The following is a 14,748-nucleotide window of genomic DNA, read 5'->3' as shown; positions in this document are numbered from 1 at the left end:
CCACCGAAACAGCGCATTTGGGGGAAGCTCAATGTGCGACTGGCTCGGAGTGGCTGTAACTCTGCACCACGGCTGAATTTAGGGAACGTCTTTGAATACTGTGTTAGTTGCCCACTAATACCTATATTAAAGAATACATAAAATAGCATGTCATGGGACCTTTAAACACTATCGACCACATTTAAACACTCTCGCCCACATTTACACACTATCGACCACATTTAAACACTATCGACCACATGTAAACACTAGCGACCATATTTAAACACTCTCGACCACATTTAAACATGTAAACCCTATCAACCACATTTAAACATGTAAACCCCTCTCGACCACATTTAAACCCTATCGACCACATTTAAACCCTATCGACCACATTTAAACCCTATCGACCATATTCAAACACTATCGACCACATTTAAACTATCGACCATATTTAAACACTATCGACCACATTTAAACACTATCGACCATATTTAAATACTATCGACCACATTCAAACCCTATCGACCACATTTAAACCCTATCGACCACATTTAAACCCTATCAACCATATTTAAACACTATCGACCATATTTAAACACTATCGACCACATTCAAACACTATCGACCACATTTAAACACTATCGCCCACATTTAAACACTATAGACCATATTTAAACACTATCAACCATATTTAAACACTATCGACCATATTTAAATACTATCGACCACATTCAAACCCTATCGACCACATTTAAACCCTATCGACCACATTTAAACCCTATCAACCATATTTAAACACTATCGACCACATTCAAACACTATCGACCACATTTAAACACTATCGCCCACATTTAAACACTATAGACCATATTTAAACACTATCAACCATATTTAAACACTATCGACCACATTTAAACACTATCGACCACATTCAAACACTATCGACCATATTTAAACACTATCAACCATATTTACACGCTATCGACCACATTCAAACACTATCGACCACATTTAAACCCTATCACCCACATTTAAACACTATCGACCACATTTAAACCCTATCGCCCACATTTAAACACTATCGACCACATTTAAACACTATCGACCATATTTAAACACTATCGACCACATGTAAACACCAGCGACCATATTTAAACACTCACACAATTTGATATATATCACTATATATATATATATAGATAGATTTGTGCTGATTATATTATTACAATCTATCCTTGTATTTAAATTGCGGATCCCCATAAAGGGTATAAATTGCCATCCCCGTATTGGGTTCCAATAGGTTGACTTACTCTCCGTCCATCCTTCGTATCATCTGCTGTTCCAGCGCCAGACAAACGGCGGTGACACTACCGACGGAAAAAGCCGTTACGTCCCATTGTTTGGAGTGAAAGCAGTTTCTCCCTATCCATATAATATATATATATATAGATCTACACATATAAATAGTTTATAAAAGAGTTAAAAGTTTACAAAAACACACTTAAATTACTAAAAACAACGCAACACGCACGGAGCTACTGGATAAGCATCCTACTCGCGTCGGCGCCATGGCAACTAATGATAACAGAAGATACACATTCACTGACTGAAGATTATGCAAGGAAAATGTACATTTCTCGCTAGAAATGTCATTAGAAACACGTTTAATGGTGTATCTGTCCTAAAATATTGCATTTCCCATTCAGATAATAACGATTAATATGGCTACGTAACAATTTCACCAAATGCTAGGAGAACGTATCGCCCCCTGTTGGTGCTATTCCCCCATTCATTTCGAATGGAGAAGGACGCGTGTTCAGGGTGACGCTTTGGTCAGGCAAAGCGTGACCCTGAACACGCCTTGCGATGGGGACAGACGTTTCTATTTTACGCCTTGGCGTGATACCGGGTTGGTGTGTGTGTGTGTGTGTGTGTGTGTGTGTGTGTGTGTGTGTGTGTGTGTGTGTGTGTGTGTGTGTGTGTGTGTGTGTGTGTGTGTGTGTGTGTGTGTGTGTGTGTGTGTGTGTGTGTGTGTGTGTGTGTGTGTGTGTGTGTGTGTGTGTGTTGAGGTTCTGAGTTCAGTTATCTGTTGAGTATTCTTAATAAAGTGTTATAACGTTTACAATGTATTGATTTTTTGTATGACTTTACTTATTCACTTTACTTAACACACAGAGCTAAGTTAAAACACAGACTTGAGTTTGTCGTATTTAAATATGGGCAAATAAGGTGGTCCAACAGCACAAGGTAAGACAATATTATAGACAATTAGAGCCAGATATTAAATTAATGATGGTTCAGAGTAAGAATTTAGGAATGCAAAAGTGCTAATAACATATGATAAATTATGTTGGAATGCAGTCGAACCTTATGATATTAAGACAGCAGAATGTAACATAGCTAGACCTAATATAAATATGATGATTGCAGTATAACACAGAGGGAATTCTGAATAAGGTGTGTGTATTTACAGAAAGAGAAGAGCCATAAACTCCAGCTTAAAGTCAACAGCGAGTGTCAGGTCTTCTGTCCAAAACCGGAAGCGTTTATCCGATTTTATAACTTAATTTATTTCGTTCATTTATGTAAACACATTACTTAACGCCCGTTCATTTATGTAAACACATTACGTAACGCCCGATTTTTATTTTATTTTTTCCGATTTTTATTTTTTATTATCCGATTTCCGGCGTGTGGGTGGATGTTTCTGTCTGCAGCGGAAGTGCGTGTGGTTGGATGTCTGGAGCGTGTGGGTGGATGTCTGCAGCTAGACTCTCTTGGGACCGGACTCGAGTCGTGACACGCCCCCATTTGGCTAATTTCATTTAGCCCAAGCACAGTAGCATAAGCTTCCATTGACGTTTGATTGACAGGTGCCCTGACACGCCCCCTTCATATGCTTCCCATTTGGGCTAAATTAGTTTAGCCCAAAGGCTGACCTTGGACCAGCTAGCACAGTAGCTACAGTACAGTGACCTTCGACCAATCACAGCACAGTAGCGAAAGTGCAGTATGGTGGGCGTTAGCATGAAAATGAACGAAATGGATCATTTAATTTCTAATCGGTTTTCTTTAATGTCTTTGGAGGAAAAAATGGAAGTGAAGAGATTGGGGACACATCATCCAGACGATGTAGGCCTACATCACACTAATTAATTAAATGCCGACTCATTTATATAGGCCTAACATTTTATTATTACGCAGTGCATTACGGAACGCACTGCTTTTACTGAGTGCGGTCAGAATATGGCCGGTAATAGTGCATTTGTAAGCGGGTCGAAACATTAAAAAAGCATATGTCTAAATAACCCAACATGACGTGACAAGTGTGTAGAGAAAGTGGCCCCTCTCCCAGCTGCATTTCAGCGACAGGCAGTAACAATAAGGTTCTCTAAGGAATCGGAAATGATCTAATTTAATGTTGCATACAACATTGCCAAAGAGGATTTGCCATTCACCAAATTTAAATCCGAAATTATTCTCATGAAGAAAAATGGATTAAACGTCAACCCGACGTATAGCAATGAGATGGCATGTGCACAATTCATTGCGATAATAGCGACACCTTAAAGCAAAAGACAGCTGCGGACGTCGGAAACACCACATAGATGTCCTTCATGATTGACGGCGACACAGACGTGTCTACCAAAGAGTGTGTGCTCGTCTACAGCCGCATTTTGCGCAAAGGGAGACCGGTCAACATTTTAATTGTTTAATACTTTAAGCACAAAAAAAGTTTTATTTTGCTTAATGGTTTATTTCGAAATGTTCAATTTCAGCTCAGTGAAGCACTTTAAACACCATATTGTTATTTATAATTGTGCTTCAAATAAAGACACGCATTTCTCTACACCTTATTCTTGTTTAAAAATCATTCACATTATATGAAAGTTATGAACAGAGATATAAAGGTGACCTCATGGCGTCTGGAGCCCTGTGAAGTAGGCCTATTGATAAATGTAATGCATTCGTTAGCCCACCCACCCAAAATCACCACCAGCCGTCACTGGTATACGTGTACTGTTAAATACCAAACGCCAAGAATCCGTGGCCGTGTCTTCCGACCTATAAACAGACCCACTGCCGGTTATAGTGAAGGCTGTTACCCCCGAAAGGACATCGGCCCTGGAGGGAACGTCTCCCCTGTGCTCCCCGTACGGTCTGAGAGCCGAACAGGAAAGGTGTAACAGTTCACTTTATAGCTAAACTCGTCAACACCATGAGTTGGCCAAGCAGGGATTGCGCCAGCCTCCTCCAGAAGTTTGACAGAGGGGATGAGTGAGGATGAGAGGGGAACAGTTGGCTCTCTGCTCCCTGGCTGCAGCGAACAGCCCGCCGCCACATGTTGACCCAGGCAATCCTGAATGACGTACACAGGACCCGCCCTCTGAGGTGCGCCGCCCAATAGCGCTCCAGAGCAGGGACGAGCCTTCAGCGCCAGCCATTTACTTCCACTCCGCTGACCCTGTACGCACTGGATGTCATGTGACGCTGACTATAGTACAACTCCACCGCCCCGAATGTTGTCAGTAGGACGGCTGTTGCACGAGCTGTAAACTCAAGGGCGAACCGCGCCGGTTCTGTAGGCTACCTCCGCGTCCGGACGCGAAGGAATACCCGGTTCACGGGGCGTTGCATTGCGGATTACATTCTTCTTGAAATTGTGCAAGGTGAGATTTTTTTTACTATCTTTCTTGTTTGACGCTGTTTTGTTGTAGCGGAATTGCTGCAAGCCGTGCGCCTCTTACCATATGCTGCAGCAGTGCTGCAGGACGAAAACATGTTGACGTCCTGAGACCCGCAGCCGCTCACGCGCGCCCTCGTGGCCGTGGATAATCTTCCCCCAATTATGCAGAATCCACACTTGAAATACATTCAACATACGGAGCTGCTGATAGAACATGTGATACACATTAATAGTAATCCGTCTAAAAAGGGGTTTACGATTTTAATTCGTGGTGTTATTTCGATTTCACTATTTGCCTCACTCTGCGGTCCATGTTATTGTCTATTACATGTGTTCAGCGCGTGCCGAGGCTGATTTATTAGAATAATAATAACCAGCTGCATTGCAAGCAGCCGGAGCACTGAGGAAGAATAATAACGTGAGGCCTGCCATAGCCGATCGTATTTAGACGATAGAAAATAAACGTATGCTGCCTGAGCCATGGCTGTGGCTCTCTTTGTGGGTCTTCTTGTGCAAAACGGAAGTCCATGATGAGATCCAGTGTGTGTTAAAGTTTGGGGTTAACGGTAGCAGGTGATGGATGCCTGTGTGTCGCCTCTGAGCATCGTGGCCCACGCATTGCATCCCTCTCACAGTGTTGACAGTCTCACTCGGTTACTATCGGTCAGGTTGGCCGAGGGGCCCCGGCAAGGGGCGCCGCTCCTCCAATCACTGGAACCAAGCTCCGCCAAGGAAATTAAACGCTGGCCTGGGTAAGAGTTGTCTTTGTGAATGTTTAGATCATAATCTTAATGCATATCTATCCACTGGCATCAGCCATTACTGTATTCTAAAACGACCGTATTTGTGTTCATGCTTATTTAGACTTGCTAGAGGCATTGGAGCAGCCTTGGCGATCCTTCTCTGTGGTGGAGGGGAGGTGTTGGAGTAGCAGGACTGGTTTCACTAAGCCACTGAAGTGACCAGCCCCCTTGTTTCTTTCTTTCGTCCAGGAACTTATATTTGGATCACTCTCTCACACAAACTATTAAAGAAACACGGACATCAAAAGAAGAGAAGGAATATCTTTATTTCCCCCTCAGTTGCCAGGGATGGTAGATAACTTCCCAGGAAAGGTGGAGCCTCACGGTGGCTCTCCAGTTGCCTATGGCCTGTCAGACATGGTGACTGACTCAGGCTCCTACCAGGTGATGCCCTCGCCCTTCTCCGAAGACGACCGCAGCGATTCGTCCAGCCCGCGATCGTGCTCCAGCCCGGACTCCCAGGTGCTGAGCTCTAGCTATGGCAGCAACTCAAGCACCGAGAGCCAGGACAGCATTCTGGATTACCTGCTGTCCCAGGCCTCTCTGGGGGGCTCCAGCGGGGCCGCGGTCCCCCTGCCCATGTCTCCTCTTCTCTGGAACTCCCGCAAGGGAGTGTCCTCCAAGCGAGAGCTTTTGAAGGAGGAGAGTTTGGACTTCCCCATTTGGTCCAGTGTGGAGATGGAGGATCCGCTGGGGGGGTCTTTCCAGCCTACGCTGGAGGAGATCGAGGAATTCCTGGAGGAGAACATGGAGGTGGTGAACATGGAGAACCAGGAGGAAGGCACTGTGGTGTTCGGGCTGGATGAGGTGCTTTGTGTCAGTGTTGGTCGGGACCTTTGCAAGAAGGCCTCCCTGCCGGGGCCCACAGTGAAATCAGAGGTCCATACTTTGGACCAAACGGTTCCAGCTGTCACCAACTCTGCATCCATAGCCAACGCCTCCATCCCTAAAATGGAAACCAAAACCGCAGCAGTCGCCAACCTCAAACAGGAATCAAGTGTAGGACCCGACACGGGGCCCAAGACCATGCTTCCCGACGAGGCTGTGTTCACAAAGAGCAGTGCTGGTGATGGGGCACCGGTCGTCCTCAGGATCCAGCCCCTCCGAATCAAACAGGAGCCAGGGACCGCCCCCCTTGCCCCAGCCAGCAAGCTCCCTCAGCCCTCTCCAGCCTCAGACGTCAGCATCGCTCAGCTCCTGGTCCACATCCAGGGCCAGACGTTCGCCCTGGTGCCCCAGCTCTTCCCCTCGCCCAGCCTCAACGCCTCCTCAAAGTTTGTGCGCATCGCCCCGGTTCCCATAGCGGCCAAGCCCCTGTGCACCGGCGACGGGGCGGCCGACCTGGGGGCAGGACTCCTGATCGGGGCTCAGAAGTTCCAGAAGAACCCGGTGGCAGACCTCATTAAAATGCACAAATGTCATTTTCCTGGATGCACCAAGATGTACACCAAGAGCAGCCACCTCAAGGCCCACCTGAGGCGACACACAGGGGAGAAGCCCTTCGCCTGTAGCTGGCCGGGCTGCGGATGGAGGTGAGTCCCGTGATGGTGATGGTGATGGTGCTTGTGAACCAACAAATGCAATGATATTGATGTCAGCTCCTACATCAATCTCTGTAAATAGCATTACGTCAGGGCACATACCACTGCATGTTGTGCTCCTGGCTTTTTTATCTTCGTAGGTTAAACCCTTCATCAGAGGGATAATAATAGCCGGTTATATAACGGCTGTTAAAGGTCTACTCATTAGCGAGGTTAAGCGTTGCATCTGCTTAATTGCTGCTCTATTATTGTAACGGGGCCTAACCTCCATCTCAGTAATTACATGTGGATGAGACGCTCCACATGCGGCCCATTGTCTCCTACAGCTCAATGCATCCATGAACACCCTTATCTGAACTGACCATTGCAGTCATTCATCTGCAGTCATTCATTAGCACCGGCTTTGGGGGAGTAGAGGGTTCTTAGCGGGAATCCGGAGCCCTCACATCTGAGCCTGTGAATAGGTTCTGTCACAGGGTTACTGACAGAAACTCTCCCTGTAAACACACCTTCAGGGGAAGGAAGTAACACTGACAGATCTTTTTATTATCGTGGGCCAGAGAGAGTTAATCACTGAGAAAGCAGGAGCTGAAGAGGAACAACCTTTGATGTTAAATAAAGCCAGAGCAAAGTCTCTGAGGGAAGAGGCAGGTGAACCTGACGACGTCCTTCTCTCTGTGTCCTCTCCCTGCTCTGCCGTCATGGAGCCTTGTTCCCTGACTGCCAGGCTTGGCATGGAAATAAAAGTGTTGGGCTTGCGCTTTCACACTCTGCGTCAGGAGATGCAGTGATTGGCAGAAATAGCAATAGGGTGACATTCCCCTTCCTATTGTAAAGTAAACCTGGCAGACATATGTCCACAGCACGGGACACCTGCAGTTGGGACCTGACAGCTGTGTGTGTGTGTGTGTGTGTGTGTGTGTGTGTGTGTGTGTGTGTGTGTGTGTGTGTGTGTGTGTGTGTGTGTGTGTGTGTGTGTGTGTGTGTGTGTGTGTGTGTGTGTGTGTGTGTGCGCATTTCAAAATTTAATATAACATACGTACATGTAAATCAAAACATGCACGTATGGAGACGTTTGTGTTGGGTGCTCGCAATTAAATAAATCACCATCAAATACACGCTCAACCGTATTTGAAAGTCTGTGTGTTTGTGGTAGAACTGGCTCTTTGGCTGAAACATTAGGAGAAAGACACAGGTACCTTTGACGTGTCGTGTGTGTTGACGCATTAGGGTTAGTGTGTGTGTGCACACACAGACAGACAGACAGACAGACAGACAGACAGACAGACAGACAGACAGACAGACAGACAGACAGACACACCTCACTTACATACGACAGCAGCATCAGTGAGTAGGTATTGAATACTTTTTAATAATAGTGTTTGTCCGAATAGTATTCAACACGTGGTGCGTGGCTTCCTCCAACCAGAAAGTTCCTGCCTGCGCCAGACTACAATGTTAATTTTGGAAGACAAGGCAGGGGTTTAACCGATGTAGGAGGTTGTGAAAGGAAAGAAGTATGTGTGTGAGTGAGTTTCTCCTTCTTACTGGAGTGCAGAAGCTGTTGCCTGTGGATTGTTTGCGGCTCAGAGCCTCTGGTGAGGGAAGGCTCTGCAACAGAAGAAGAAATGGGTTGAATAGCAACCATGACTGTGGGCAAGAACGTCAGACGGAGAGAGAGAGGGGGGAGAGAGAGAGATTATTTACAACAATAAAGAAGAGTTGGGATGGAAAAACATTTCTAGATGGGCCAGACCCAATAAAGAGCGAGGCCATCATCTGAGGCGTATCAAGCAGCCCCCAACCAAGTGGCACCACCTCCACCTCAACCTTGATTATCATCCATGTGAGCCCACACATTCCATCCCGTCGCCCCATAATCTCTTCCCTGTGTCTAAGGGCGCACTCACACTAGGCCATCTGTACCTAGCCCAATTCCGTTTGACACCTCTGCGCCGCCAAAGTCTAGATCGTTTGGCTAGTGTGAGCACGCCAATCGTACTCAAGTACAGTTCAATTCCGTGGCCTGAGCACACTTCAGAGAGGTGTGCTCAGACGACGGTATAGATGCTAATGAGCCGACATGCGCACACGCACTGCTACGCAGACTGAGCTGGATGACGTATAGTCCATGCAACCCTTTTTTCCCTTTAAACAATAAACATGACGGCAAGCGGTTCACGTTGGTGCGATAGTGAAGTTGAGTTTTTAATCAGAAATACCCCGTTCATCACGATTTCTATGAGAGTAAATCTGTGCCATCGGATTTTGCATTGACATAACGTGTCTGGATTTTTTGCCTCTGAATTTAACTGTTAAAAAATTCAATGTTAAAAAATCAAAAGCAAATATTCAACGTTATAAATTAAACGTAAATATAATGTAAACGTCCCCAAATTCAACATGCCAAATTCAGCTGCCAAATTCAATGTCTGAAAATTCAGTGTTAACAGCCGGAGACCCAAGGGAGAGCAATTGGTTTCACACTACATTCAGGAACATGTATGTCGTGCGCCCCTTCACACCTGGCACAGCGATGCTGGACTACAGGCCTAGAGACCGTCCAGCAGTCGGCGCTAATGCACACTGAGAGGAGATAACGTATTTTGGAACCTGACCCGTTTCCAAATATTGCGAAAAGGAACTTGCTTACAAACAAATTGCGATGTATGGATACTACTAATGAATCACCCTAAAAGTATTGGTGCATAACAGTAGCAGTCGCCGATTTACTCTATATCCTCAGGGGAGCCTTGTGATTGGTTGACTACGTGAAAGTGTTAAGTGCCTCTACTAGAAATGTGACGGCTCTCATTTCAACACAGCATACCCGCATTGATCCGGAAATGTTACTGCGTCTTGAGCAGGCAAATGGCCGGTGTAGAATTTATAGAATATAGATCCCTGTACAGGAAATCTTCCGGAACATTGCAGGCTAAGGCCGAGATCAGTTTTGCTTCTTGCATAATGCGAGGCGCGCCGCAAGAGGCATGAGGAAAACACTTCACTCTCATTGAAAAAAGTAACAAGCCCACAGCTGGGGGCATGCTGGCCTGATACTACACAGACGAGTCGACCTCTACATGGGCATTACTTTGTGTTTACCTTGTAGTACAGGTGGAGCTTAGGATTCACAAAGTGAATGAATCGATTGTAATAAATTGTTTATTAATTGTTTAGGTCATTTATCAAGAACTAACACCAGAGGTTTGCTGCCTATAACTTCAGAATGTTTTTATAACTGGTGACTTTAGAAGGGCATTCTAATTTAGAATGGGCATTATAATTGACGTCAATTATAGACATTTAGTTTCAGCCCAACTTTATTCATTAACTAAATGAATACAACGACAGCATCAATAAATCTGTACTCCATATTGAAATTATCGTTGAGGTTTTGCTCTGATTCCACTGGTTATTGCGGTTGGAGCATGCCTTGAAATCATTATTTACCAGATATAAGTATTTGGCAAGTCATCTTTATTTTAAAAGTTTAACATCCATCTTCCTCGGCAGCAGTTTAGGGCGGCTCTCGGGTTGTATCCTCTGTAACAGATAGCTGCGTGCCCTTGAAAAGTGACGGGTTAATAACCTCTTTGAGGAATCATGCGTCATGCTGCAGTCAGCCAGACACATCTGGGCTGCAGAGCTGACTCAGAACCGGCCCATCACAGAATCGGTTTACCGGGAAGGAGCCCTGGAGTTTCAACACTCTAAGGGTTGTTCTGGCTTTCATGTTATCCTCATACCAAATATCAGAAGGATTTGTGCATAAGAAGGAGCTCTGTGTCTCTTGCTGGTGTAAAACCCTCCTTGACACAAACGTTGCCTTGAATCATAAAGAAATAGACCACAACTCATATGGTTTCCTCATGAGCAGGAAACCATCGCTTCATGAAAGCCTTGAGTTATGAAATATCCATTGTGCAACTAGCTCTTAAAGGAACAATTGAGACTGAAACACCTCTGTATCATGCTAAACAGTTAACACCGGTGTTTACATCAGTCCAGGGTGCATTCTTGGTTCAGAGTTTCAGCACTTCTGTCTCTTGCTGTCCAGGCTTTTACCCAATCTCATTCAGTGTGTTATTGTGTGATTTTGCTACCACCTTTCTCTTTTCAGCTGCTAGGCCAAAGTGCTGTCAGCTTCAAAGCATTCTGGATGTTTGAAGCTGACAGCATGTCTGGACTTGGCTGTGTCTTTCTAAATGTTGATACATATCCACTTTTTCTACACTTTTCTACATCAATTTTCTACACAAATCTTGCAGCAGTGGAAAATACCACACACCAATACATAAGATGACGTCACCCAATGGGCTACTTGCTTTTTACAATGTGTTCTGAGTATTATTCCTCTAAAGGGGGTCTGTCACACTCAGCTAAGGAAAGTACTGCTTCAGACCTGTCTTTGAAAAATAAGTGTTCTGCAACTTCAACTCGGCCCGAGAAAATGTGTCACCATTGGCTTACTTCTTCCGAATCAGAGAATGCGAATCCCAAGTCCATGTCAATGGTCCAGTTTTTCCTGTGGATATAGCAGACCACAATGTTCACAACCACACCTCGTATGAGTCAGTTGCCTCCTATGATAGTGTGACACTTCCTGTACACATCTCCCTCCACTCACTGGGGACTGACCTCTGCTCCCTTCTGTCCTCGTCGCAGGTTCTCCCGGTCGGACGAGCTGTCGCGGCACCGCCGTTCGCACTCGGGGGTCAAGCCCTACCAGTGCACCGTGTGCGAGAAGAAGTTTGCCCGCAGCGACCACCTGTCCAAACACATCAAAGTACACAGCTTTCCGCGGCGCAGCAGGACTCAGCGCACGGCTAGCTGAGCTTTTGTTTTGCTAGTTATATCTTGTTGTTTTCTGAGGAAGAGCGAGAGCTTGCGACATTCTAATTTATTGTACAAAGACAAAGCAACCAAGAGTTCCTCTCTGCTCCTCAGCAGAGCTCCCCAGGGGGCGGTTGTCACACCTAGTGCTTTAACATGTTGTGCTCTTTGTTTGTTGTCCAAGTCTCCCATTATCGCTTTGCTAATGTACCTAGTGTGTCAGTGTTTCCTTGTTTTTAGCTGGACAGAAAAGAAACAAAAATAAAAAACGAAAATGCCTTTTCTACCATTTGGGAAGCTGCCAATGTCTCTCCGACATTCCTCCATTTTATGCAATGTCACAGGTTGGGTGTGTGATGCCCTCTGACCGACCTCTGATGGATCTGTGAAGGATCTCTGGTAGATCTCTGATGGTTCTCTGGCTCGGTTCCAGTGATGGCCACATCAGGTTACCAATGTACACTACTGAACACATAGCAAGGAAAGGTCGCTATAAGGGGGGGTTCCCAAGTCAAAGTCACCACGTGTTAAAGGTACATTTCATTGCTCGATATGTGACTGAACTGTAATATGGAGCAACGTAAGCAAATGCAAAACTATGTAAAACTACAGTTAGATAAGCACATGTCAATGATGGTCGAGCAGACCATCTGGTGATCAGTGCTAACTGTAAAATGTTTTTATATTCTAGTGTTTATTGAGATATGAGATATGTACTTGTTAATCTTTCTTCTTATCGCATCTCTGGCCTTACTGTAATACAAAGCCCTCAGTGAAGAGCTCAACAGTTGAAAAAAATCTGTTTCTTCAGTTCTATATTTTTGATCAAGATGACTGTAATATAGATTTTTAAATAATTAAGGTTTTATAATACAGCCAATGTCAAACAAACAATGCATTTCAAGAAAATGTAGTGTGTGTGTTTGTAATTAATTATGCATTTAATCACTGCCTTTGTGAATTGATACAGATTCTGCCTCAACTATGCTAATTTGATACAACAATAGTCAGACCCACCTTTGCCATCACCTCTTGGGTTGAGGTGCTCAGATATGACACGCCATGGTGCTGAACAATACGAAGAATGGCCTGCTGGGAAATGGAGTTGCAAAATACACAACTTGGCCATAACAGAGTTGTTTTTGATCCTTTGCTCTTGAAAGGTATGCTTATGTAACAATGGCATGTAGTGAACTGTAAGTGTGTGAAAATGCCGTCCATGCATTATTCATGAATGAACCAGATGATATTGTACGTCATTCCTTCTCATTCAATTTTTGTATTTTCAATGCCTGTTGAACACAGGTTGTTTTATCGCATCCTATGAATGTACAGCATATATATGCGCTCTTCAGTAGCCACATTCATGGCAAACACAGAAGACTGTTCTGATATTCAGTGTTGTGAACATTGCTTGTGTAAATCCCTAAATGTGCACATTTGCATATTTCACTGCATAAGAATATATATATTTTTTCTTTGTTCTACTCAAGCTATATTTACAAATAAAAGTTGAGAATAAAGTGAACATGCTGAAAATGTTTTGAATTAAATTGTATAACGAAAAGTTTGTCAATAGTGGAATATTTCTGAATGTAGTTGCATAATGTAACATCATTGCCTTCAGGTGAATCCCACTTGTGTAATGTGTGCTATGGAGTCAGCCATCTCAATATCAAAGGGACCCTATTTTAGCAGGTGTTAGTGTAATGAGCCATTCCAAGCCATCTCAAATTCTGCCCTGCCCCCAGACGTAGTGACATCACACATGGGAGGGTCCATAGAGATGATGGATGGGTAATCATACCAGTTGGTACAGTCAACTGGGTAGAATGGTAGGCTGATCTGTCCATCTGAGACATCAGGGTCTGACACCAGTCTGACATTTAGTCTGACAATTAAACTGGAACACCCCTGAGGTCGGATTTCCGACTCGTTAAGTCTGTTAAGGTAGCTGCGGGTGCAGGCAGGCAGGTAGGACCCAAACGCAGACGGTTTCAGGAAACGGCACTTTATTCAAGCCTAAAGGCTAAGGCACAGGAATCAGGGAACTCGGGAGACAACTCGGAACTCGGGAGACTACAGGGAACTCGGAAGACGACAGGGAACACGGAACACGCAAGACTAACCACCAACACTAACCACAGCAAACCACAATGACAGCACAAGGAACAAAGGAAAGACGAGGGCTTAAATAACAAACACAACGAGGAACAGCTGAGACACATTAGGGGAGGGAACAGTAATCAACACAGGAGGGAAACACAGGGAGACACCCACACCCTGACAGTACCCCCCCGTTAAGGGTCGACTCCCAGGCGACCCACGACAAGCAAAAAACAAAGAAAGTCAAACCCAAAACGGGTGGGTGGAGGGGCGCCAGGAGGGGGGAATCAAAAAAAAAAAAAAATGGACTGGGGCAGAGCCGAGGGACGTCAGGCGGGCGGCCAGAAAACTGCCCCAGGGCATGGCAGGGAGCCTCAGGCGGACGGCCTGAGGGGCAAGCAGAGGCAGAGTGACGGCGGAACCCTTCAGGAGGCCGGCGGCAAGGACGATGAGGGCTCAGTCGCTCAGGAGACCTGCAGTGGCACAGAACCCCCTCAGAAGCCCGGCAGCGGTGGAGGCGGAACCCTTCAGGAGGCCGGCGAAGACGAGGTAGAGGGCGGGTCCCCTCCAGAGGAAGGCCAGGTAGAGGGCGGGTCCCCTCAGGAGGAAGGCCAGGTAGAGGGCGGGTCCCCTCAGGAGGCAGGCCAGGTAGAGGGCGGGTCCCCTCAGGAGGCAGGCCAGGTAGAGGGCGGGTCCCCTCAGGAGGCAGGCCAGGTAGAGGGCGGGTCCCCTCAGGAGGAGGGCCAGGCAGAGGGCGGGTCCCCTCAGGAGGCGGGCCAGGTAGAGGGCG

At 45.8% G+C, this 14,748-nt stretch overlaps 1 protein-coding gene and 1 long non-coding RNA gene across 4 annotated transcripts in view; both read left to right on the top strand.

The window, feature by feature from the left end:
* LOC132465793 (uncharacterized) overlaps nt 1-14,748 on the top strand; it is a 97,660-nt gene that overhangs the window by 38,189 nt on the left and 44,723 nt on the right. The window lies entirely within an intron of this gene.
* On the top strand, nt 4,425-13,380 carry LOC132465686 (Krueppel-like factor 15). Of its 3 annotated transcripts, none has more exons than XM_060062399.1 (4): nt 4,425-4,655; nt 5,341-5,424; nt 5,665-7,007; nt 11,685-13,380. In XM_060062399.1, exons 3-4 carry the CDS (start codon nt 5,764-5,766, stop codon nt 11,851-11,853), a joined length of 1,413 nt encoding a protein of 470 aa, XP_059918382.1. In that variant the 5' UTR covers nt 4,425-4,655; nt 5,341-5,424; nt 5,665-5,763; the 3' UTR covers nt 11,854-13,380. The 3 variants fall into 3 exon arrangements, with proteins under 3 accessions (XP_059918382.1, XP_059918392.1, XP_059918375.1); XM_060062409.1 differs by having other exon boundaries at nt 5,308-5,424; XM_060062392.1 differs by lacking the exon at nt 5,341-5,424 and having other exon boundaries at nt 4,426-4,655.

This window comes from Gadus macrocephalus, chromosome 1 (assembly GCF_031168955.1).
Source record: "Gadus macrocephalus chromosome 1, ASM3116895v1".
In the NCBI taxonomy this organism is placed as follows: domain Eukaryota; kingdom Metazoa; phylum Chordata; class Actinopteri; order Gadiformes; family Gadidae; genus Gadus; species Gadus macrocephalus.
This window is presented reverse-complemented; position numbering and strand designations above follow the sequence as displayed.

Excerpts from the sequence above, each read along its gene's own strand:
- LOC132465686 (XM_060062399.1), top strand. The coding sequence starts at position 5,764 with ATGGTAGATAACTTCCCAGGAAAGGTGGAGCCTCACGGTGGCTCTCCA. Across the intron at positions 7,008-11,684 it reads TGGCCGGGCTGCGGATGGAG|GTTCTCCCGGTCGGACGAGC; the intron begins GTGAGTCCCGTG and ends TCCTCGTCGCAG.